General features: G+C 42.4%; 1 protein-coding gene across 18 annotated transcripts in view; it reads left to right on the top strand.

The window, feature by feature from the left end:
* Positions 1-26,113, top strand: part of Znf558 (zinc finger protein 558) — a 28,344-nt gene extending 2,231 nt beyond the window's left edge. For 12 of the 18 annotated variants that reach the window (XM_013151844.3, XM_063228355.1, XM_013151832.3 and 9 more), the window contains 6 exons: positions 4,305-4,426; positions 4,933-5,021; positions 5,597-5,723; positions 21,943-22,038; positions 22,624-22,706; positions 23,058-26,113. In XM_013151844.3, coding sequence (XP_013007298.1) covers positions 4,396-4,426; positions 4,933-5,021; positions 5,597-5,723; positions 21,943-22,038; positions 22,624-22,706; positions 23,058-23,840 — 1,209 coding nt within the window. In that variant the 5' untranslated portion in view covers positions 4,305-4,395 and the 3' untranslated portion in view covers positions 23,841-26,113. Of the gene's footprint in view, positions 1-19; positions 694-720; positions 2,698-4,304; positions 4,427-4,932; positions 5,022-5,596; positions 5,724-6,069; positions 6,225-21,360; positions 21,444-21,942; positions 22,039-22,623; positions 22,707-23,057 lie in introns of those variants that run through there. The other 6 variants (XM_063228354.1, XM_063228360.1, XM_063228361.1 and 3 more) reach the window with 6 other exon arrangements.
* Positions 26,114-26,426: the final 313 nt, after the last annotated feature.

Genomic DNA, 26,426 nt, shown 5'->3' with positions numbered 1-26,426 from the left:
TAAGGTTAGATCTAGCTAGTTGTAGGGTTAGACTGGGGCACAAGGGAACTGTATAAGGGAAGCCCCTGAGCAGGAGAGTGCCCAGGGAAGAGGGGATGACTGAGGCCAAGATGGCAAAGGCGAGCAGGTACGCTCCGTGTCCTAGTGGGAGGCAGAGGTCTCTATTCTCAAACCAGTGGAGAACACTGAGGGAAGATGCAGGAACGGGGAGATGGTGATGGTGTGATGCCCATTTGATCTAAGCTCATGGATAAAATGGACTTTAGGATCCCAAATGATGAGTTTTAAGAGGCAACATAGGAGGAGGTATAAAGAAATTTAGGAATATGATAGTTCCTGAGCCTGAGTGACTGTGGAGTGGGAAAGAGATACGAAGACGAGTTCTGGGAGTTTAGAACTAAGAATTGCTGGTGCTTTCATTCCTGTGTGCATTTGGCAGATGGTGTAGAATATTTGGCCGCGTGCGCTTGGCTCCTGCCTGTGCAAACTGCAGGCTGCCCCCAACCCACGGCCCTATCCCGACCCTCACTTTGCCTCTCCCAGGACCTTTCCCTACCTCCTGGAGGAGGTCTGGCCTGACTATGCCTGGTGCTGCATTTCTGTCATCATTGAAAGTTCCACTGGGCAGTACTGAAAAAAAGAGTGGCCCATCCGCTGTGCCTGTCTTTCAGGCATCAACATATTCAGGGCAGGGTAAGTGGCAGGAAATCTGCAAACTGACTAGGAATCCCACCTGCCTTCAGAGGGATTTTCATCGGCGAGACATCCTGGAAAAGGACTTCCAAGTCCAAAGATGTCCTAGCACCTGCATCTCTGCCTGCTTCTCTCTTACGGCATGGTGAGCTGCCTGAGTCTCAGAGATCCTTCTGTCACTCCTCAGCCAGTGACTAAAACTGTACCTGAATGCAGATTAGCCTTTGAGAGGAGGAAGGAGACATTCTGTACTTGGAGAGGACAGTAAAGTTCTGCCACGGCAATGCAGGTCATCAGACAGCCACACTGCCACCTCCTCCCAATCCCGATTTCCCTGTTGGATGGGAGAGGCCATGTTATTTTCCTGTGTCCACTATAACAGATTCCCACAGTGGCTGCAAACCGAACAGATTCATTCTCTTGCAGTTCTGCATGTCAGAGGTCCCAAGTGCATCACAGGCCTAAATATGTACTAGTCACAGTGCTCTTGACTCTAGGAAGAATCCATTTCTTCCCTTTCCATCTCTTCAGATTCTCTGCACTCATTGGCTTGTGTTTCTTCCTGTATGTTTAAAACCAACAAAGTAATACTGTTTGTCTGATCTTTTTTCTGCCTTCTCTCTCTCTGCTTTCCCGCCTCCTTCATCTTCACACCTCTGCTTCTGTCATCCACATTTTCTTCTCTAACTCTGACTCTCTTGCCTCATTTTTTAAGGTACTCTGTGATCCAGCCTGTGTAATCCAGGACAATCCCCTCATCTAAATGTCCATACCTTAAATCCATGCGCAGAATTCCTTTTGCAAAAGAAGAGAATACACAGGCAACTTCTGGGGCTTACGACTTGTACAACCCTTTTTTCTCTTGGCAGCTAGAAGTTATTAATCTGTCTTCCACGAGGCCCAAAACCCAAAGGCTCCCTCTAATTCTATTTTTTCACATAGCACAGACTCGATGTCCATATCCCCATCTCAGCCCATAGACACCCTTTCCTACTTTGAGTACAGGGAGATCACACACAGAAATCTCAAAATTGGTTTTAGGGAGTTATATTTTATTCTGTGTCAGTGGGGAAAGGAAGCTGTCCCTTCTCGTAAAAAGGAAGCATTCTGTATACATTGCTTTGTAACTTGGGATGTTTGTTTGTTTTTTATTTAAACTTATTGGAGATAGTAATTTCTGCCAGTACCTAGAGATGTTTTCGTATGTGTTTTTGTTTTGTTTTGTGTATTTCTTTTTCATGAAGATGTCTCATAGTTTATGTCTCCTTTTGATAGTTATTTGTGTTATTTTCAGCCTTTTGCAGTTATAAACAGTGCCACCAGTGAATAATTTTGCATGTAACTTTCCGACCCTGTATGTCTTTGAGCTGATCCCTGAAAGTGGGTTCAACGGGGAAAGAGTAACTGTGTTTGCACTTTGACCTGATGTTGACAGGTTCCTCCGGTAGGAGCCATGCCCAGCCCGGTGGGAGACAGCCTCTCCCTGCGGCCTCATCAGCAGAGATTATGGTCCTTGTGTCTTCGCTGACCGGACAAACGGGGGGTAGTTCCAGTGCAGCTGTAACCCACATCTTGTTACTGTGCATGAGCCTCAGGGATCCTGTCCAGGGTGTCCTGGAGATGATGGTAGTGGACACCAGGTGGTGCTGGGTCAGAGAGGGGACGTGAGGAAGGGCAGCACAGTGAGAACTTTGGTAGGGATGAGGGATCGAGACTGGGCAGTAACGGAAAGAAAAACTGTGCTCAGAGAATAGGTTAATTTCACTACTGAAAATCCTGGGTCTCAAAATTCTGGGTCTCAAGTGGCGAGAGGAAGCACTTGAAAGGAAGGATGGAGAACAGCAGCTCCTAGGAAATGAGGAATGGACCGCAGGATGGAGCTGCCACAAAGGGGAGGCAGCGCCTTGTCCAACAGAGGACGGCAGAGCCCACGTGGAATTTGCTTGGTGAAACTGGAAGGTGGATTCCTGCTTGAGGAGTAGAACTAGGCCATCTGAGAGCGAGGTGATTCATTATCTGTTGTCACCTAAGAGCTGGTTCCAAAACCTAGTCACATAAGAGGCTGGTAACTGTTTATCACCTTGCATGGTTTGTGAGGTTCAGGGACTGAGGACCGGTGTGGTCAGAAGGTTCTGGCTCTGGACTCTTGGGGATGGCAGGAGGCCACCACATGGGGCTGGGCCATCTGAAGGCTCAGGGTGCTCCAGGATTTGTTTCTGAGGCCTCGATTGGTGGACCAGGCATCAAGGAACTTAAGACAAGAGCTGTGGTTCCTTCTGGGTTCCTTCTGGAACCCTAGAAGTCCTCCCTGCCCACTCTGCAGCATTCAACACTGTTCAGAGTGTTGGGGGCGGTGTGGGATGTGACAACCAGGGGACCTGGATCTGTTTTAGGAAGCTGGTTGCTTCCTAAGCAGACTAGGCTGTAGAAGATCTACAGAGATGAGAGGTTTGAGGATGGGGAGCTCCATGGGCCTATGGGACCCTTCCAAAGTCAGGGGCTCTTTTCTCGCTGATGCCTTTGCTTGTCCTGAGGTGACCTTGTTTTGTGGCCTTGCACAGGGAATGATTAGAACCCACCTGGCTGAAATTCTGCTGGCCTCGTGTGAGGGTCTAGGTTGGGGACAGTGAGGACATCTGAGCCCAATAAGTATGAGGAAGGAGGAGAGAGGGTGGCATGTGGCCTGGGTATGGTCAGAGGAAAAGAATGGAGATGCAGAGAGGAGCAGTTAGAGGGAAGAGAATTTCTGAATGTTTGTGTCCCATAGTGGGACAGTGCCAATGATGACACAGGCAGGGGGGACCCATGGGAGTGAGGGCTGAGGTGGGTGGGCAGGGACCATGTCCATCATCTGGGGTGGGCCTGGAAGTTGAAGGAATAATGAGAGCCAGGGGCCAGTCTCTCTAGGGAATGACAAGTGTTGACAAGCCCCTTCCTGTGCAGCACAGTCTCTGTAAGAACCCGAAGATCAGGACACTGAAGGGGAGGAAGCACCTGGTCCAACAGAGGGAGATGGAGAGGGTGGTGGGGCCTCAGTGGAGAGCTTCCAGCCAGCGGCACAGGTGAGGGTCCTGGCAGGTGGCACCCCAGGAAAGGCATGGAGCCTACACATGCCTTTGCCCGTACCTTGCCCTGTGCAACTCTTCAGCCATCTCCTTCATCATACTCTTCACAATACCACAGTCAGTGTGTTTCCTTGAATGATGTAAGCTGCTCAAGGAATTTAATCAAACCTCAGGCAGGGTTCGAAGGAACCCTGTTTCACAGCCCTTGATTAGGAGCCCTGGCTGATGACTGGCATCTCAGGTCGGGTAGGGACTGAGCCTGTAGTTTCCAACGCTGTTGTTCCCTGCAGAATTGGCCGCTTGCTCGATGACAAGGAAAAATCCCCATAGGTGTGCTGTCAGGGCTGTGTTGATTGGGCTGAGAGCAGAAGAGACACAGATACTTTGCTTTTCAGTGATGCTCAACCTGCTAGGCAGACAGAGGCCCAGAGTGGCAGACAGAACTTGCATTTGGAAGGAGGCACATGGGACGGCCAAGGGGGACACATCCTCAGCAGTGTGAGAGGGAGAGCAAGGTGCAGACTCCCTGTCTCCCATGTATTCCAGAGTGCTGCAGCCCCCATCCCAAGTGAGCGCCCGGTGGTCTATCTCCTCCCGCTGGCCTGGTGTCCAGGAGCTTTGCTGTGGGAGTCACAGGATGGCAGCTGCTGTCCTGCCCCTCACATGTGGTGAGTCTGTGAGTTCCGGTAGTCCTAGGAGTTGGGCAATAAAGGACCCGGCCCCAAAGAGGCCCAGGAGAGGGTGGCCACACAGGTACAGCGAGAGTGGATCCTGGGAGCCCAGAATGCTGGGTCTGATGGGTGCCTCTTGAAATTTGGGACTCTTAGGTTTGGAGTTTGTCATGTCACCTGTGTGGGAGAATGACGCTTAATTCTTCTATAAACCTGATAAAATTGATGCCCTGAGAATGTCATTTTCCTCATCTGTGACCTGGGCATAATCATCCAGAACCTTGAGCCCTGTTTTCTGCCTGGGATGAGACGGCTCGGTTTCTCATGGAAGCTGTGGGTGTCTGCGCAGGGTGGACATGTGCCCTGTGAGTGTGCACGGTGGGTGCGTGGGCTCTGTGTGTACTCGTTGGGCTTTGTATGATCAGGTAGCTAGATGGAGAAGACTCCAGGCTGTCAGAACATGGGATAACCTGGATTCTTGTGGCTCATTTCTTCCTCCCCAGCTCAGTCCTCCCTGTACCCAGCCTCTGCTCAGAAAGCCCACATCGGGAAGGAGAGACTCGTCAGTGAGTTCCTGACATGCTGGTTGCGGGTGAGTTTGAGCTTCCTTCGCCCAAATCATCATTCCCTTGGTGGAAGTTGAACTTTTTACCATCAGTGGCCTGGAGCCTTACTCCCAAAGTAGGTGCCTGGATATCAAAGAATCCCCAGGCATGTAATGGGGCTGAGGGGCTGCCCAGAAAATGTCTGTGTAGCTCAATACTGCTTTTTAGAACTCTGCGAGGTTCCTAAGGACATCTTGTGCTGTGAAGAGTTTAAGGAAAAGCAAAATAAAGACCCAACTCTGCCCTTAGCTCAAGCAACTCATGATGACCTTGGAGAAATCATTTTTCATTTATGAAGTATTTCTCCTACTTCTGCGTGGTCCCAGGCCAATGCCAAACCTTGGATATTGAGGGAAATAAGATTTCAGGAGCTCAGTCTTGAGTACAGAAGGCCTCCCTGTGTTGAGGGGCACTGGACCTTGGGGATGGGCTGAGTGGGCAAGAGCACTGAGGCTGAGCCCGAAGCCAGCACAGAACCCTCCCAACGCCTCTCATGCTTTGGCCCCTTTCCCTTTCATGCTGGGGTGTCCTTGGTGGAGCCATGTTGCTTGCAATGGTTTAGGACCTGGTGACCTTTGAGGACGTGGCTGTGGACTTCACCCAGGAGGAGTGGGCACTGCTGGACGCATCCCAGCGGTCGCTGTACAGGGAGGTGATGCTGGAGAACTGCAGGAACCTGGCCTCACTCGGTAAGCTTGGCACTATCCTGCATTTATGGCTCAGGTGGCAACACTTGCTTTTTACCCTTGTCAGGTTAGTGATGTAGAAGTCACAGAATACAAAATTCAGCATTCTTACATCATTAAAAATGTATAGTTCAGTGGCTGTTAGTACAGTCACAGTGTTGTGCCAACCTATAGTTAACATTTTCACCACCTCCGCTGTGACTTGGGTGTGGTTGATGCGCTCAAGTTCGATCTGTGAAACAGTATTGAGTCGTGGGGCCTTTGGCAGGTCAGGCCTAGTAGGAGATGAGTGGACTAGGAGAAGACGCCACCCTCAAAGGATTCATACTGTCTTTCTCCCCTGGCTCAGGTCTCATGGGACCAGGTGGCTTCTCTGGAGGGTAAGTTGCTAAAAGTGGAGGTGATGCTTTGGGATTAGATCCTCTCACTGAAACTAGTTCCCTTTATTCTTTTTTAAAAATAAATAAATAAAAGCTTATTGAGAGATAATTCTCATACAGTACACTCCCCTCGTCTGTAATTCCTTGGTGTTGAGCATATTCATAAACTCATACAACCTTTACACAGTCTCTTTTAGTGGTTCCCTTTATTCTTCTGTCCCATGTTGTAATAAAGCCAAAGGGTCTTCTCCAGATGCCAGCACCATGCTGTTTCTACTTTGCAGACATCAGAATCATGAACCGAAATAAAGCCTCTTTTCTTTATAAAGTATCCAGTCTTAGGTATTTTGTTACAGCAGCAAGACAGACCAAGGCAACCCCTAAAAATAAAAGACACCATATTCTTGTTAAGCATTAACAAAAGCACCTATTACCTTCCCCACTCATGGCCACTAGAAACCATTAATCTGCTTCCTGCCTCTGAGTTGGCCTATTCAGAACATTGCCTAGGAATAGAATCCTAGGAAGCATGACTTAGCATGTCTTTTTCTCACATACATAGAATTTCCAAGGTTTAGCTCTGTTGCAGCAGATATCAGTGCTTCATTTCTCACAACTGAGGAGTATTCCATTGTATAGAAAACACCAAGCTCTGTTGATCCATTCACAAGTTGATAAACCTTTGGATTGTTTCTACTCTTCGGCGATTATGAGTGATGCTGCTATGAATATTTCTATACACTTCTTGCTGAAGCACTCGATTTTAGTACTCTTGGGTGGGGATGCTTGTAGATTATTTCTTTTTCTGTTGTTTCTTGAGTCAGGGTCTCACTGTGTAGTTCAGGCTGGCCTTGAACTCACTGTGTGACCCAGGTGAGCCTCAAACTCACAGTGATCCTCCTTCCTCAGCCTTCTGAGTGCTGGGGTTACAGGCGTGCGCCACCACGCCTGGCATGGGTCACAATTTTTTTTTTTTTTTTTTTTTTTTTTTTTTTTTTGGTATGGGGGATCAAACTCACGACCTTGCTCTTGCCAGGCAGGCGCTCATAGCACTGAGCTAAATTCCCGGTTCGAGTCACAATATTTCTGTGTTTGGGTTTTTAAGGAACTGAGAAGCTTTATTACAGCAGCTACAGCATTTTGCGTTCCCCCCAATGCACGAGTGTTCCAGGATTGTCTGCATCGTCCTCAGCTGTGCCCTTGTGCTCATGATCAGCCTACTAGAAGTGAAGCCTAACTCACTGCTGCTTTGGTTTTCATTTCCCGTCACATCTGTGCCGCTGTGTGTGATGGTCCCCTTAAGCTCTATTCAGCTGTTTCATCATGTTTTGGGGCCCTGTTTTTGTGAGGGCTTTTTGTTTTGTCTTTTCTGTTTTCTGTCTTCACTTCACACTGTAATAATCAGTTGTGCTATCTTCAGTCACTGATTCTTTTCTGTTTGCCTGTTCATATCTAAGTTTGAACCTCTCAGAATTTTCATTTCAGTTGTACTTTACAACTCCAGAATTTCCATCTGCCTTCCTTTTTATGATGTCTTCTGTTTGATGAGAATTCGTTTTCTTGAGCCGGGCATGGTGGTGCAGCCTGAGGCAGGAACATCCCTGCCAGTTCCACGCCAGCCTGGGCTAAGCAGTGAGTTCAAGGCCAGCCTGAACTACTGTTGAGAACCGGCCAAGAGTCCCAATTGTCTGTCTCTGGAATGCCATGAGAAAAATAAAAAACAGAGACAAGTAATCCTTCAGTGACTGAAAGGCAGTGTATCCGGATCCGACCTCTCTACTCCCAAAGCAGCCAGTCTTTATTAGCTGTACACAGTGATCGGTGGGGCTAGCAAAGGGTTATAGTTCATCCAAGACTCTGACTCCAGAGAAGTCTCTTGCCCCAAGTGTAATCGTGTGATGACTCAAGAAGGTGTAGATGATCCAGTGCTTAGAGGAGTCAATGGGAAGTCCCCAATGGGTGATACCAACAATCCCAGTCCTTTGTTTCATCCCATAGGGAAATACGCAAAACCAGTCACTGTGAATTCATGGTCCCCACCTGCAGAGTGAGACCTTGTGTCAAAAAAAAAAAAAAAAACAAAAAAACGTTTTCTTGGCTTCCTTTGATTAAACATATTTAAAATAATTGCTTTATTTTCTTTATCTAGCAAGCCCAGTGTTTGCACTTCCTCTGGGACAGTATATCTTTCTGCCATACTTTTGTTTCTTTTCCTATTTTGTTGAAAACTGAAAATTTAGAATATTACACTTCAGGTTGAATATCCCTTATCTGAATGATAGGAGCCAGAAGTCTTTCCGATTTGAGACTCTTTGGACTTTGGAATATTTGCATAAACTTTTCTGATTGAGCATTTCAGATTTGTTTTTCAATTTTTCTAAGAGGCATGAAGAAAGATTTTTAGAGGGAGATACAGGCCACACTGAAGAGCAGAGTGTGGGTGGTCAAAGAAATGAGGCACAATACAGTTGGGAACTGGGGATCTTTCATGTGCCTTAGGAGGGAGAAATCTGCAGGACTTGGTGATCTGTAGTCTCAGTCCCAATCTTAGTCTTAGCAAATAGAAGAGGATTTTCCACCCTTAGTGAGCTGTTCCTGTGGGAAATGCTGAAAGGGCAGTTCCCTTCTGGGTGAGAGAGGGCCATTCACAAGGACGAGGGAATGGGCAGACCGTGTTTGAAGCTGAAAGGGAGTTGTCCAGGTTTGCCCAAGTAAATGAACCAAGCCTGTGTTCAGAAGCTGCAGTTTTTCTTTAAAATACAATTTAAAATTTTTGATTTCCTTGTCTTCTTTCCACCTACCTGCTATTGTACTTCATTCCACCACCAGCACCACCACCCTGACTTCTACCCCTTATTCTTAAGGGCTTGCAGCAGACTGATGGTCCATTTCAGTAACTTCTCAGACTGAGGAGAAGGGTGGATCCTGCCTAGCCAGCACCAGAAGTCTTGTCCTGACTGATCTAAAGGAGACCTAGGGCTAGCAGGTTCCATCTAGCAGAGAACCATCCATCATCTTTCCATAGTCTGAAGGAAAGGGCAAAGACATACAAGATGTGAGCCCCAGGCATGAGTCACACAACAGACAAGGATTCCAAATCCCCAGTATCACAGCCAGCAAAATGAGGACTTCTCCCACCCGCTTGCCTCGGGACCAGGAGGCCAGCGAGTCAGTGAAGACTGTGGCAGCATCTGACACCGCATTGTGAGCGTAGGTCACCCAGTGCAGAGGAGGACACCTGCAGAGTTGTCAGGAATGTCCACACAGCACTGTTCTGATAATGGGACACATCCCTCCTTGTGCTGCTCTTAGAGTATCTGGGGCTCTTTGATTTTGTCAGGTTTTTTTTTCATCATTTTTATTTCTGAATTTAATAATCAAATACCCTTTGCAGTATCATGTAGAGCTCTTTGTGTATAGTCAGGAATTCAGGGACACCCATGACATTTGAGATAAAGATAGCAGCCAGACATCCGGGAAACTGACGTGGTCCATCAATGTGCTGAGATTAGCAGCTTGGCTGGTAGATCTGTGTTTTAACTCAGTGCCCTTGGGCCCATGGATGCCCTAATGTACATCTTCCTATCTCCCCTGGAGGCAACCATAGCCATAAGTTTTTACCACAGAGCCACTGGGTACCATTTGGTGATGGCCATCTTAGTCCAGCTCTTGCCCTCGAGTCAGTAACACACAAGTCAGTGTCTTAATGCAGTAGTATGATTACAGCCCTGGCTAGGAATTTGCCCCATGTCTTAAGTGGCACTGCTTCTGTTATCATATGTATGATTTCTATATTTACTCAAGCTTTTGACTTGATATTATTCTTTATAATTCTGGTTATACTTTCCCTTTGGATGCTCAGAGCAAGTCAAATGGAGGCCTGTGTTAATCAAAATTAACTTTGCTCTATGCATTTATCAAGGAACAGTTCAGGCTCCTCAAGGGTTCCTTTTGGGGCCATGGGCAAAGCCTCTTAGCTGTTTTAGTTTTCACTCTGCCACATGTGTTATCTGCCAGGATGGGTCACAGTCTGTGCTAGACAACATGGCTCTCCTTGAAAGCAGAGGGACGTCTTTATCCCCTTGGTGACTCTCCTTTTAGCACAGAGCATACTGGAGTCCATCAGTCTCCCCTTTCCAGGTTGGGTGACTCGACAGAGACATCTGATCCTATAGAAAGGGGCACATGTCCTGGGTCCTTATTGATTTTATAGGGTCAAGGCCAAAATATTGGCTTTTATGCCCAGTTAGTTGTTGAACATATAGAAGGTTAGTTACACCAGTACTAAAGCAGTTAGAGTTTAACTGTTGTAATGTCATCTGGATGTTTAGTGCTTTGAAATATAAAGCACAGCCAGAAAACTACTATTTTTTCCTATCAGGTTTGGAAAATTAAATTCCTGTAGAATGTTAATTCCTCTAGAATGTTAATCGATAGCAGTCATAAAGTTTTACTAAGGCAAAGTGTACTAACAGCAAACATAGAATCTTATAGTTATGCTGGCATTATTATACCAAAACTATTAGGTCTTTTTCTATCTTTAAAAATACATTTATTGGGAGGCTGAAGCAGGAGGATCACTGCAAGATTGAGACCATCCTGGGCTACAAAATGAGCCCAATGTCAGCCTGAATTGTAGAGCCAAGGCCCTGTCTCAAAAGACATAAATAATATTTAAGTTTCCATTTTAGTTGACCTCCTTAATCCAGTTACAAATATTAAATGACATAACCTATTGCTTAAAATTGTTAGCTTTTAATAGAGTGTCATTTAAGTAGGATGTACTTGTTTATTTTACAGATATATTTTACAGGTTTTTAATATCTGATCTCTATTATAGTGACACTGCCTCAACTGTATGGTATAGGACATCTACATTAACACAGTCATATAACAGTCACATAAGCATAAGCCTGAAAATGTCCATCATTATGAACAACTGTAGTCTGGAGGTCATCAGCATGATAAGATATCTTTTGCAAGCCCTGTATTTTAAAAAGAGCTTTACACTTCTGAAAACACAATTGTATTTAATATACAATGAGGGTAAGCAATAATTAGTATCACACATACTTAGTGTTTACTGTGAAGGCAAAATCTATGTTTTTTAAAATAGATTTTTACAGTATTCTCATCAATTCTGTATCGACAAGAATTAAAGGACATCTTTAGGATTCTTTTTGTCTTTTTGAGACAAGGTCTTGCTGTGCAGTTCAAGCTGTTTTGAGCTCACTTTGTTGCCCAGGCTGGTCTCAAACTTGCAAGGATCCTCCTGCCTCAGCCTCCTGAGTTCTGTGATTACAGGTGTGCACTCCCACACCCAGTTCTTTAGAATTATCATGAATTTAGGAGACTATTAATGACCACTCATAGGCTTATTATCCAATATAAGTGTATCTCATTTTTGCAGTAATAAAATGCTTATTTAGTCAAAGCCAGTGGAATAAGCTTTAAATGGAAGGATCAAATTCAAGGAAATGTCAAAATATTTAACCTCTTTACGATATGTATTATAAAAGAGAGCACTTACATAATTGTTACTTTGTCTATAATCTTGAGTCTGTACATACTTAACTTTAAAGCTTAGATTTGCAGTGTCTTTTTTTCCTTAATGTACCTTTGGTACTAGATGAAAGTTTTTGGCACAGTTAGAAGACAGAATATAAAGTAAAGTTGGCCTTTGTTTTAAGAATGCAGAGCAAGACTCCATGACCTCCGGGGTCTGGCTTTCTCTCCGCCAGACACGTGGTGTGAGGGCACACATATAGCTTAGGTTTGGGGTGGAGCCTAAGGGGCATTACTGTTGCACAGGTAGCTCATTGGGATTTATTTCCCGTCACAGGTAAATTGCCTAGGGGCAGGGAAGGTGACTTTCTGCCTCCCACCACTGCAGCGTCCCCTTTAGGGCAAAATCCTTTCACCAAATACATAGGTTGAGTCATAAACTACAATAATAGTCATAAACTGATTATTGAAAATATTCCATAAGCCAACATTTAGATAATCTTTGACTCATAACATTTTTGTGACCAAAAACCTAACAATAAAAGATACAAACTATCTTAGAAAAAGATAGAACTTTTGCTTTTTAATCTAATTTTGTAATTTTAACTAAGGACATCCTAATCAAAAAACCTAATTGCTTCAGACATAGAGAGCTTAAGCTTTACTTATAGCCAACTTAAGTATATTATAATGGTTTATTTAATAACTATTGGGGTGTGACACCAAAAGACAGTAGGAAAACTGGACAAACCACCCATCAGTGGAGAAACTGAACAAACTTTGGTCCAGCCAGCTGCTTTCAACCACAGAGAGTTGTTTTATCTCACGGTTCCCCAAATGCAAGGGGTCCCCATGAGTTATGATAGCAGTTGTTTTAGTTGACTCATCATAACAGTTATTTTAAACTATTTATATATTATCTTTGACTCAAGGAAAACTTAAATTACTGTTCATCAACAATAATAAGACATTGCATTTATAAAAGTAAATCTGGACATTATCCTGGTTATCTAACAATCTGAATGTAAACATCATCAGTCTTTAAAATATCTTTATTTTTTATCAACTGATTTAAATTCGTCTTCTGTCAAAATATGTGAACCACGGGGCTGGAGATTTAGCTCAGCGGCATAAGCACCTGCCTTGCAAGCAGGCGGTCGTGAGTTCAATCCCCAGTACCAATAAAAATGAAAAAGACAAAAAAAAAAAATATGTGAACCACGAGCATTTGAGCTAATACCGTGAGTGTTCATTTATCTAAAAGGCAACCTGAGTAGAACATACACTTGAAGATTCACATATAGAAACATACACAGTTAAATCATATGTAATCTTTTTGGTCTCAAACTTTAAGGCTTTTATTTGTACATTCCATGTGAGTTTGAAGTGTCTTAGCCCTCATCCTGGAACTTTTTAAGTGAGCTTGGCTTTTTTGAGTAACCTAGAAAACTCGTGTTTATGTGGGAGGCTAAAAGAGCCAGAGAAAAAATAAAAGGAAAAATAAAATTGACACAAGCTCTAAAATCTTAAATAAAGCAGCTTTAGGCACCTTAAACAGTTTTAAAAACCAAACCAAAAAGCACAGATCAGAGACACTCCTATAGAAATACTGGCCACGCTGAGCTATGATGATTTGTGGGTTCATTCAGACTTGAGATTGACCAGTTGGTGTAGACATCTCTTGCAGTACACTAAGGAGATGAGAGAGACAATCCTCTGCATTCTGTAAATGCAAGTACTGTGTAAAGAAGGGTTAAACTGACAGTTTGTGTCAACCTTAAAAGGGCCTTGCAGGCATCTCTGAGCCCTCAGGATTTCCATAGCAGCAGCTGATAGCCAGAGCTGTTTGGGTATGGAAAGAGACCAGGTGACGGTTTTTGGAGCTAAGTGTGTATTTTAAAGAATGGGGGAGTGAAAGTCTGCCCATGTCAGTAATTTCCCATTTTGTGTCCTAAACCATCCCTTAAGTTTGACCCCGTCCAGGACTGGCAGTGAGAGAAAGGAGGTGCTCTAGCAAAGTGCCTCCTTTTTTTCCGATCCTGTGACCCCTTTGGTTCCTAAGTAGTGAAAGGCTCCTTATTTGTGACCTACTCTAAACACCTTTCCTGTTAACATAACCAGAAAGAGTCAGGAGAGTAAGGGAAGAGCTTTGAGGTTTTGTCTTTTCACTTTCTAATTTACCTTTTGGAAAAAAATCAACTTTTAAGGAATCCTCTATCGTAAATTAGTCCCAAGTTCATAAAATACTCATTTTATGAATAAACTGTAGACACTGAATAGACATTAAGTTGCTCATAATCCTAAGAGAGTTGTTATGTGCCTATGTGGTATCCCTTGTTACTTCTGGAAAAACATAAAGACATGAAAAAGAAAAGATGGGACTGTGGGCGTGCCCCAAATCAGGACCAGGCCAGAGTGACCCACTGCATTTTCCAGAGTCGGAGCTTCCCAGGCGCCTGCCCTGCTCTGCTCGGGGTCACAGCCAGCACAGCCGTCCTTGCCGCTGGACCGTGACTGTGCTAACAGCAGATCCAGGAAGCAGGAAAAGTTATTTACGACAGCTGGGCTTTACTCAAAAACCCAGCCCAAAGATCTTTCTGTATAGGACCTGTCACAACCTGAGGAACTGAGGGTCTTAGGAGTCCGAATTTACCTACCTGAGATCACATCAAAGAAAGCAGAGGCCACAGCTTCCCTCCCCCTCCTGCGTGGTGGGAGCTGCTAGACTCTTTCCTGTGGCGCCCTGCTTTGTTGGTAATCAGCAAAAAGCCACAATCTTAAAAGGATTGGAGGGTTCTGACAGATAAAATCCTGAGTGGGAGAGAAAGAGCACACTATTGAGGAACAGTGCTTCAGAGGCAAAAGGGTTGGCAGAAAGGGGTGCCTCAGAGGTGCTCTGGGGGAACGCAGGGACAAAAGAAGAACACAAATAAATAAAAAGCCGTTTGGCTGGGCTTACAAAAGTGCCTCACACGTTTTTTAATCTGCTGTGCTGGCTCACCAAGAAAGATGTCACATCATAGGTCAGAGGGACCCAAGGTTAAGCTAAGAAACTTAACACACCTGTTTAAAATAAGTATGCAGGTCTGCTGGCTCCTGTTACAGGAAAAAAAAAATTCAGGGCACGTTAGTGAAGCAGGGATAAGAAAGATTTGTTAGAGGGTGATACAGGACACACTGGAGTTGGTGCTCAAAGAAATGCGCCAGCTTCCCAAAAGTTAAAAAGTTCAAGATGATCCAGAAGATAAAACTTTGCAAAAAAAAAAAAAAAAAGGCCAGAGCTCAAAGAAGTCTGGGTTTTGAAGCATTTCTGATTTGGGATTTTTGAATTAGAATTTCTCAACCTATACAGCAATTCTGGAATCAGATTTTCCCCTCATGTTTAGGGTTTGTTATGGTTACATGTGGATTGTATGCATCTTTAGTGGTGCTTTGGAATGAACTCCACAATGCCTATATTTTTATTTGTGGCCACTAAAATCTCTTTTTCAGTAGCTCTGTGATCGCCTAGTATTTTTTTTTTTTTTTTATTTAAGAGGAAAAAGAGAAAAACACAAAACAAACCAAAGCGGCGTAAGGGTACACGCAATACAGAACTACAAAACAAAACAAAACAAAACAAAACAAAAAACCATAACAGTAAGAAATTACCTGCTAGTAGATTACACACTATTTTCTTGAAAACAGTTCCTCAAATCACAGTATCAAAGAACACAAGGTGGACATTCAAACAGGGAGACTGCAAACAGCTGTGTTCAGTGTTCCAAAAACATTGATAAAGTCAGCTATTTAACACCCCCAAACACACTTGCTGTTATATCCGTTAGAGCTCTTTTTCTTTTTTTTTTTTTCCCTCTCTTTTTTACAACAAAATTTACACATCTTGGATTTTATTACTCCTTAGTGCTTATTACTTTCTTTGGGGGGGGGGAAGAATACAGTCAAATATGGCAAAACAAAGCTGTCAGTCAATACCAAGGATAGACATAGCACATGGTGTAGAACAGAGTACAAGTTTATCAACAATGGTTATCAACGTTGTCCCTTGTTTCCTTAAAAAGAATTGTCTATCTTATTAGATATTATAAAGTTGGACAAAACAGTAGAGAACAAGACCAATAAAACTTAGGCATTGTTAACATTACAGGACTTCCAAAGAAGACAATAGTCAAACCAGAATGGGTATCTTAGTGAATCTTATTGTCTTCAAAGTAGTTGCCTATGTCTTCAAACTTGATACTATCATATAGAATGGAACAGAGTCTAATCAGTCAAAACAAGATCGTGGAAGTACTACAGGACTTCAAAACAAGTTAATAGGAAATCGAAAAGAGTTACTATTTATATATCCTAATTTTTTTGAATTTTTTCTTTAATTAAGACAAACATAAGAAATGACTAAATAATTTTTTTTGAAACAATAAGGGGGAGATTGAGATAAAACAGGACATAACAATATAACAATAGAGGTCACAGCATGACTGTTTCAATAACCTAGTACTTCACCACCTTATAACCTGACTTAATAGTAGTTACCATAGTGTCTTTTTCCTTGAAATATTTGGGTAAAACTTCATATACTCTAGCTTCAAATATTTTCATATCAAGAAGCCCAGAATAAAGCCTTTCTAATTAATGAGTGAAAACTTTATAAGGCTTCAAGGCCACCTAATGGGGAATCATGATTACCACATATTTTTATATATTTGAATCATTACTTACATTAGGGAAACTATTCGGTATTCACACATGCGAGATTGATTTATTTCACTTATGAGTATGGTCTCAAGCTGCGCCCATTTATTGATAAATATCTCAATGTGATCCTTCTTTATAGCTCAATAATACTCCATTGTATAGAAATACCACAACTTTTTTATCCATTCCTCAGTTGATGGGCACTTGGGTTGTTTCCAAGATCTGGCGATTACAAATTGTGCTGCTATAAACATAGGTGCACATATATCACTGTGGTATGATGCTTTCAGTTCTTCTGGGAATATGCCTAGAAGTGGAATAGCTGGAATAAATGGGATTTCCAGTCCCAACTTTTTGAGAAATCTCCAGACAGATCTCCACAAAGGCTGTACCAGTCTACACTCCCACCAGCAGTGCAGAAGAGTTCCTTTTTCCCCACAGCCTCTCCAGCATTTGTTGTCGGTTTTCTTGATCCTAGCCATTCTTTCAGGAGTGAGATGGTATCTCAGTGTGATCGCCTAGTATTTTGTCAGAGATTTCTTTTAAAGGCTTGTAACCAAAACTGAAATCTCCCAGCCTGTTTGAATGGGCTCTATTTATGGAGTCATATAAATCCTGGTAAGTGAGGCGGTTTATTGCCTTGCAGTGGGTCACTACCGGCCTTCAGACCTGAAGGTCAGCCAGAGCTGAGGGTTCAGTGCCTTCTCCTGCCTTCTCCAAGCGCGGACACAACCCTGGATGTACACATGGTATTCTACATTCCTAGGAATCGTAGGGAGATGTTACAGATTTGTCCACCACCTTCCTTCCCAGGCTTTAGGTCAGTGCTAGTTTTGTTTGCATCAGTCTTCTCTCTCGTGCCTCTGGCAGCACTGACTAACACATTGGCCTTTAAATGCACCCCTCACTTTTCCAGGGTAGGCAGCTCCAGCCTCGGATTTTGTGGTTAGACAACAAAAGAAAGCCCCCTGCGCCAGTCCTTCAGGAAGCCCAAGACAGGCCGGGGAAAACCACAGAGCAAGTTCTGTTTTGTTGCAGACCAGCAGTACTGCCTGGAGTCTTCAAAGCCCTGGTCAAAGCAGAGGCAAGGAAATGGGCCTGAGCTTTAGCTTTTTTTTTTTTTTTCTTCTGGTCTAGACATTCTACTGGTTGCTGTCAACTTTTTTTTTTTTTTATTTAAAGAAAAGGAAACAAAAGAATACATGGAGATAAAAAAAAGGGGGGGGGGTAGAAATAATACAAACTTACAGAAAAACAAACAGTAAGAAATTGCTGGTTGATAAGTTACACATTGTCATCTTAGAAATAGCTGTTCATGTTACAGAATTAAAGTATTTAGAATGACATTCATAAAGTGACACTACAAACCCTTCTGCTCTATGATCGAACAAGAGCTCAGTAATATGGTTATCAGTCCTACACATTTGTTTTACATCTCAAAGAGGGTAAGATTAAACATATCAAAACAGAACAAAGCAGTTAAAAAAACAATTTAAAGAAATACAGATTTCGCAGCAAGCCCACTGGAGATCTTCATTGTCTATCTAACTGTCTCTAGTTTCTTACAAATAGTTGTCCCCATCTTCACCCACCTTATATACTTATTGTATATTATAGAACTAATCAAATCATTGGAGGCTTTTTAGGTCCTCAAGTTCCAAATTAGGGAAGACAACAGTAACTATCATCGCATCTCTCATTCTCTTTGTGATAGCTGGCCCCATCTCTACATATGCTGAAATTGAACTCAAGAAACCAGTCCAATGTTATTCTAATCAGCGAACATTAGTATTGCTAGAATTTCTATCATAATGCTACAAAATTAGCCTCGGGTTTCTTAGCGTCTCTTCCTCAGAGTATCTGTTCATTACATCTTGCATTATATAATCTGTTCCCGTAAATAATTAAAAAGAAAAAAAAAGAAAACCCATGTGTGAATTTCTACATATATATCTATCCTCTCTATATTATAGGGAATACCAAGTCATAGCAAGACAGCAAAACAATTTCCTAGAAAAACATGCAATGGATAAGACATATAAGAACACAGTATAGATGATCTTCCGTAGTTACTGTGTTTTCTCTTGTTATTTTCAATAGATTTGACTACCACACTGGCTTATTATAGTTAAATATAATATCACCTATTTTTATAAAAACATAACTTTGACAGCATTGTAGGATTTGAGAGCTGTTACTAGTTAATACCAGTATGGATATCCTTTACATCTGGTCATCTTCAGAGTAGTTGCCTCTACTTTTAGGGTTGATACTAACAAGCATACCAATTTCAAGTAAAATCAGCCAAGGCCAACCCATAGTCTTATGATTCAGATTCAATTAAGATCAGTCACAGTAAGACAATGTAAGTATTGTAGGATTTCAGTTTAAGTTAATAGGAAGGTAAGGATAGTTACCATGGTATAACCTGCTATTTTTGGGTCAAGATGTCTGTGCCCTCAAATCTGACATGAGTGGACAGACCAGTATATATTCAAGCTAAATATGTCAATAAGACTACTATGTCTTTTAAATCCTTATACACCATTAACAATAACTTCTGCCTTTTTTTTTTATAGAGTTTCAGCTCTGTCTATACTAAAGACTATAGCTTACTGTCTCTGCCTCATGTCTGCTACTCCACTTTTCTGCTATAATTTTTCCACCTTATTCCCTCATTCCACTGTCTGCCCCGTTCACTGAGGCCTCTCTGCAACTGTTGCTGGAATCCTGGTATCTCTTCCTCTCTTTCTCTGTAATGTCCTTTAGCACTCTCTGTAGGGTTGGATTGGTGGGCATGAACTCCCACAGTTCCTCCTTGTCTTGAAAATATCTTATTTCTCCATTAATTTTGAGAGAGAGTTTTGACGGGTATATGAGCTTCGGTTGCATATTATTTTCTTTCAGGAATGGAATATTTCTCCCCACTCCCTTCTTGACTTAAGAGTTTGTGATGATAAGTCTGCTGTTATTTTGATAGTTTTCCCATTGTAGGTAATCTGCATCTTTTCTCTGGCTGCTTTTAATATTCTGTTCTTTTGGTGGATTTCTGGAATCTTGATTATTATATGTCTAGGTGTAGATCTGTTTTGGTTGTAGGTATCTGGTGTTCTGTATGCCTCTTTTATCTGGATATCATTTCTTTTTGCTATACATGGGAAATTTTGCTTTAATATATCTGTGAATATTCTTTGTATTTCATTTTTGTTGCTCCTGCTTCCTCACTCACATTCTTTATTCTTAAGTTATGTATCTTTTTGTCATCTTCCAGTTTTTGAATTGGTTCTTTCTGGTTCCTTGTTATTTTTAAGAGGCTTTTTCTTTCACGATCAAATGCCATAAATCTCTCTTCAAGTTTCAGAAGGCTGTCTTTAGTTTCTGTCAAGGCATTTTGCCAGTGTTCAATGGAGTCTTTAGTTTCCTGGTATTCTCTTTGGATCTGTTTCATGTATTCTAAGTTATGTTTAAATTCTTCTTCAGAAGTTTCTCTTTCTTTTCTGATTTCCTCAGTTCTTCCATCTGTGTTCTCTTGGGCAGGGCTTGTCATTTCTTGAATTAATCTCTTTATATCTTGTCTCACTTGGATCAGGAGTACAGCTTTAAATTCTTCTATGAGACCGTGAAGGTACTTTTTAATTTCGGCTGATGCTATGTCGAACAATGGATGGTTACTGTGCTTGTTCTCTTCGGTGTTTACTTCTCCTGGGCTTATTTTCTCATGTTGGGCAGCTGGAGATTTTTTTTTATTTTTATCTCTTGTCATGTTTCTGGTTTCTTTCAGACTGTCCTGGGGTTCTCTGGCCCTCTCCGAATTGCTTAGGGCCTTTCAGAAGCATGCTGACTTGAGTTTTTGCTGTCCTCCCCAATTTGCTGTTATCTGGGGTAGGCTGGGATGCAGGGGCGGTACAGGCTAGCCTCCAGCCTCTGCGCCAGTCAATCCGTAAATTAGGCTGTACTTTCTGGATGTCACTGAGTTGTGACTATTTTGTATCTGCTTGTTGGGCCCCAAGCAGAGGCTTGGTTTAGCCCCAGTAGCTCCTGCCGGTTCTCTTTGTACCAGAAGCAGCTGACTAATGTCACTATGGCACAGGGTTCTGCCCAAATCCCAGCTGTTCTCTTCCAGACCTCTCTGTGACAGGAGCACCAGAACAGCAGATCTGCCCAAATCCAAGATGTCTTCCACTAGTTTTCTGTATGACACTGAAGCCAGCCCAGCCTCAGGCTCTGCCCAATTTCAAGATGCCTTCCACCAGCCCTCTCTACAGGGGGCCTCAGTGATGCCACCGAGCTGTAGGTTCTGCCCAACTGTAAGATGGCTGCCACCAGACTCTGTGTTATTGATGTCCCCGTGGTGGCGGGCACTGCCCAGTTCCAAGATGTTCTCTGGCCAACCCCAGCAGCTGCGGGGTCCCCAGTACTCACAATGGTCCATGCCGCCCACCTTTCCCGCGCTCCCGGCGCAGTGCAGAATGGTCAGGAATCCGCTCTGCGTGCACTCCCGGCACAGCGCGGAATGGTCAGAAATGTGCTCAGCTTTTGGCTTTGGAGCTCGAGAGCCTTTCACAATCTTCTCTGGTGCAGCGGGGCAGTCCTGGCTGCTTCTCGGGATATCAGGTCTCAGTTTCCACGAGTCACCAAAAGCCAACACAGCTTTTCCTGTTGGGTCCACGGGTCAAATTGTTGATTTAAAGGCGCGGGATTTGCAGCCTCCCGTTTTCAGCCTTCACAATCTCAGCACGACTTTAAATCCTCCAGCTGTATTGTCTTGGTTAATAAGAATTGTTATCCATTTGTCTGGCCCTCTCCATGTTACCATATTCTAGCTTCTAATATGATTTCTCCGGAGAGACTCTCCGCCCGATCCCCTACCAAGCCGCCATTTTCTGTCCTCTCGATACTATGCTTTTAATAGTGCTCTCATCTAGGTTTTCACAGTCGCACAATGCCCCTTTTGTTTCCCAGTTCATTTCTTTATGAAGATTTGTTAAGCGCTTATCTAAACTGAGCTATGCCTGACTGCCATTCTCTGAGGCAAGTGGGTCGTGGTTGTTTTACAGAATGAAGAAAAAGAGGCCGGTTGCTGTCAACTTTAAGAAGTCTGTAGAGTACAAACGAAGTTGCTCCTGAACATCTTTGCGAGTTTGTTTCCTTTTTTTTTTTTTTTTTTTTTTTCAGGGAATAAGGTTTTTGAGTTCCCTACTCACTGTCATCACTTTTCACAAGTCCCTGAAGCACTTCTGTGGCTGTAGGGCTGTACAGGAGTCTGAGAATACATTTGTAAATGACACCAGTGCCATCCCCATTCATTCTCTAGAAACAGCCTGTCTGGTGCCATTCCTATGGAATGAGTATTTCTTTTTTGCCCTAACATTATGTATTCCATGGGTAAAAGTTTTGGGGCCTCTGACGTATGTATTTGAACTGAAGCATGGGCTTCTAGGATTGTTTATGCCCTAATGTCCTGAATATCGAGTTCAAGATGGCTTGCATTTTGTTCCCTTCAGTAATTACTGTATTCATTTGATTTTAGACAGAATTGTTCCATTTTTTCTAAAGTCACACTTTGCCACCTTCAGCAGTGTTGGTTGGTTGTAGTCTCATGGAACTGCTCACATCACATACCGTTTTTCCTTCAATAGGATGTCATGTTGATAAACCCAGCCTGATCTCCCAGCTGGAGCAAGAAGACCAAGCAATGACGGAGGAAAGGGGAAATCTCCCAGGCACCTGTCCAGGTGAGCTCCAGGTGCATATGAGCCATCGTGAGGAATATGTGTGGCCAGGACTCAAGAGAAATAAGCCCCCCTTTTCATTCCTGGTAATTCCTTCTCAGTCTCAGCCTTTCTGGTATCTTGCTTTTCTTCCATATTGAAAGATAAACTTGAGTCATTGGTGAGAAAAGGATGTTCCTTGCGACCTTAATGTTAGATGAAATAAATCAGACACACAAACTTAAATATCTCAGTTTCTCATAAGTGAGAAACCCAAAATATATATAAACAGCCAAGCAAAAGATAGAGAATAAGCAGGGAAATAGATCTTTCTCAGATGGGAAGGGAATCAAGTGATGGTGGCAGACGAAGAGGATGAGGAAAGGAGCTTAAATGTGTGAATGTACCAACTCCCTACAAGGAATATAAATAAGGTACCCTCAGCATATACTGATAAGAAATAAACTCTAAAATAAATAATAACTTTCTATAGTTGCCGTTTATTGCAGGCTTCCTCAAGAATTCTGGTCTTTTAGTCCACCTTGGCTCATTTCTGTACCTTTCCATTTCTGTTCTCCAGAAGCTGAGTTTCTTCTCACTGTGTTTCAGATTTGGAGACTGTACTGAAAGTCAGATGGCTAACACCTAAGAAGGATGCTTTTAGAAGAGAACAAGTAAAAGCTGTAAAAATGGTAAGATCAGCATGGGTGGTTTATTGTTCCACAGTAGGAAATGTCCAAAATTAGAAAAGACAAAGTTAGCTCCAAACTTGTTTCTTCACTGAGACTTCTCACATAAAATAATTAATGAACTAAATATTTCATTAAAAATGTGAGTCAATGTACTAGCTAAATATAAATTAATACTTAAGTTATCAGAAAATAATTTTATGAATGTGATAAAAACTGCCAAACATCTGTTGTTTTTAACTTCTAAGGGCTAAACCAGTAGTTTTAAACATGTTTTAATGATGTAATAGAATTTCTGGGAGAGACATGAAATGTCAAAAATATTATAAATTATATTTATTCATCTCTTAACAGGAGAGAAGTCGTCGTGGAGTGAAAATCAATGAATGTAATCAGTGTTTTAAGGTCTTCAGCACAAAATCTAACCTTACTCAGCACAAGAGAATTCATACTGGAGAAAAGCCCTATGACTGTAATCAGTGTGGGAAATCCTTCAGCAGTAGATCTTACCTTACTATTCACAGGAGAATCCATAATGGTGAGAAACCCTATGAATGCAGTCACTGTGGCAAAGCCTTTAGTGATCCTTCATCCCTCAGATTGCACGTGAGAATTCACACCGGAGAAAAGCCCTATGAGTGTAACCAGTGTTTTCACGTCTTCCGCACGAGCTGTAACCTCAAGAGCCACAAGAGAATCCATACGGGGGAAAATCACCATGAGTGTAATCAGTGTGGAAAGGCCTTTAGTACAAGGTCCTCCCTGACTGGACACAACAGCATTCATACAGGGGAGAAACCTTATGAGTGCCATGATTGTGGGAAGGCCTTCAGAAAGAGCTCCTATCTGACACAGCATGTTAGAACACACACAGGAGAAAAGCCCTATGAGTGCAGTGAGTGTGGCAAGTCCTTTAGCAGTAGCTTTTCTCTAACAGTGCATAGGAGAATACACACTGGAGAGAAACCTTATGAATGCAGTGACTGTGGGAAAGCCTTTAATAATCTCTCAGCTGTGAAGAAGCATTTAAGAACTCACACTGGAGAAAAACCCTATGAATGTAACCACTGTGGAAAATCTTTCACTAGTAACTCTTACCTTTCTGTGCACAAGAGAATACATAACAGGTGGATATGAGTTGGGATAAGAAATTACTGTAGGAATTTCTTGGGAAAGCCCTTGTTGACCTCTCAACTTGAGAGAACTCACAACAGATATACAGGTTATCTGTTGCTGCTTTAAAAAAATCATCCCTCCAAACTTGGTGGCCCCCAGAAGTTCAGTGTGTCACAGTTTCTGTAGACCAGGAATTCAGGAACAGCTTAGCTCTGTAGTTATGGTTCAGGATCTCACATGAGACTGTAGTCCAGATGTCAGGGAGAGCTGTGGTCAGCTGAAGCCTTCACTGATGAAAGATCTGCATCCATGTGGCTTCCTCTCATGCCTGGAAAATTAGTGCCAGTTGTTGACAGGAGACCCTTCTTTCCTCACCATGTAGGTTTCTCCAGAAGGTGAAGTATTTTTACAGTATGGCAGCAGAATTCCCCCAAACCAAGTGATGGAAGGGAAAGCCAGTGAAGAAACCATGGCGTTTCTCATGACGTCATCAGAAGGGTGCATTTTCACATTTTCCATATTATCCTGGTTACACAGACCAATCCTGAAACAGTGTACTAGAAGATTACAGAAAGTGAGTACTAGGAGACAGATCACTGGAAACCATCTAGGAAACATGTTTTGAAATTAATGAAAAGCCTTCAGCACATCCTCATCCTTCCAAGCAGTATGAAATGGTGTTCAGTAAATTCTCCTGTTAGTTTAAATTGGAGGGCAAAACCACTGAGTACAATCAGTGTGATGAAACTTACAGTTCACTGAGCCTAGTGGCACACTTTTAAGAGTCCCAGCAGTCAGCAGGCTGAGGCAGAAGGATTGCCGCGAGTTCAAGGCCAGCCTGGATTATGTCGCAAGTTCAAGAACAGCCTAAACTACATAGCAAGATCCTTCTCAAAATAAAAAAAAAAAAAACATAAGACTTCCAACTCAAGCTCATACTACTATGCCCAGTGGAACCTGAAGCTTTTCCTTTCAAAAGGAAAGCCTTCAGCCACAGATCCTTGTGACAGCTTCCACTGGGAAAAGACCCTATGAAGCTCATCAGAATTCAGAAGCCCGATGTTCATCCTTTCAGACACACGTGTGAAAGCAGATGTGGAGAGCGCTATACTTCAAGTGTTCGTGTTAGTAAGTACACTATGGTGGGGTGCTATGTCTGCAGTGACTGTGGGGCAACACTGTACATTCTCTGCTTCTAAAACGATGTGAGAATTTATTATGGAGAGAAAGCTGTTGAATGTCACTGGTATTGGAAGACTTTCTATTTTCCCACATTCAGAAGAAGACTTGTGAATATAAAGAAAAGGGGAAAAGCTTTCTAAAATGCCACTTAGGAAAAACATGAAGATTCTCCCCAGATGTAAAACCTATGAGTGTGAATTTTGAAAGCTTTTCATTGATGCCTCTCCTGAACACCCAGGTGGTGGAGCAGCCTAGGAATCCAATCTATGGTAGAATACCTTAGCCTCAGCATTTCACTGAGGGACTAGGAGATAACAGATACTGGGGAGAAAAGTCTAAGTGAATCTGAAATTAGCATCACCATTTTCTAATCTGTAGGTTCACCCACTAACTCATTAATTTTAGTCTTTGGTTCATACAAACATTTTTATCTGTTCCTCAAAATAAACCCTAAATTACCTTCCAAAGCTTGAATGCAATCTATACAATTTGCTTTTCAAAACCATCAGTGCATTGCATATCAAGAAAGGTACAGGATTTCTGAATAGCCACTGAATGCATTTCTTTAGCATATGAAATTAAATAATGCCTCTGATAGTCTTTCATTCTAGGTTAGTGGTATTTTTGTTAGAATGAATAGACTTCATTGTACTGTTTCTATTTTTCTATATAAGTATGAAAAATACTACTAGCTTCTTTCTCAATAGTTGTGCCATCCTTACTTAAAGCAAAATTTTCAAGTTGTCTTTGAGCAGTATTGAAAATAAGCCACCAGGCTTTCTTGACACTCAGGCAGATCTTGTTCCATTCTTGTGACTTTGAGAATTAATTAGGCAGAAGTCACTTGAGCAATTGAAGAACCATCTGACTTGTTTTCGGTTTACATTATCGTACCTTATAAAAAGTGTTAATGTCTGGAGAATAAAGAGCTACTCCCCTACCCCACCACCACACACACACACACACACGGACAAAATCTATAGTGCAGCAAAAAGCAAAACAACAAAATGATTTGAATTTCCCCAAAGCTGCTGATTGGCCTTGTCATCTGTGGACTGCTTATTAAGACTATCCTTATGTGATTGAATAAAAGTAATCCCTAACTGGTTGAAGCCAAAGTGATTAATCATTTTTGAGGTGTCTTGTTAATTACAACTGAATATAGTATTTCAAAGATAAACTTAGCAGTTTGCCCAATGTTTTCCATATTTTATATTTCTTTCAAAACAATGTATATTCTCTAATATGTAGATATAGAGTATATGGGCCTTAATCTGTTGTGTTCCATTGTACGTTCAGAACTTTTTAAACTTTAGTGATAATGATGTAGTAAAGTCTTCCATTATGGTTATGGATTCACATTCTTATAATTCTCTTTTGTACTTATTTTGATAGTGCTATAACTGGGTGTATGTAGGATTGCAA

This window comes from Cavia porcellus, unplaced genomic scaffold (genome assembly GCF_034190915.1).
Source record: "Cavia porcellus strain 051 isolate PalLab524CR breed Dunkin Hartley unplaced genomic scaffold, mCavPor4.1 scaffold_17, whole genome shotgun sequence".
Lineage (NCBI taxonomy): Eukaryota > Metazoa > Chordata > Mammalia > Rodentia > Caviidae > Cavia > Cavia porcellus.
Note: the sequence above shows the minus strand (reverse complement) of the source record. Positions and strands in the feature narration are given on the sequence as shown.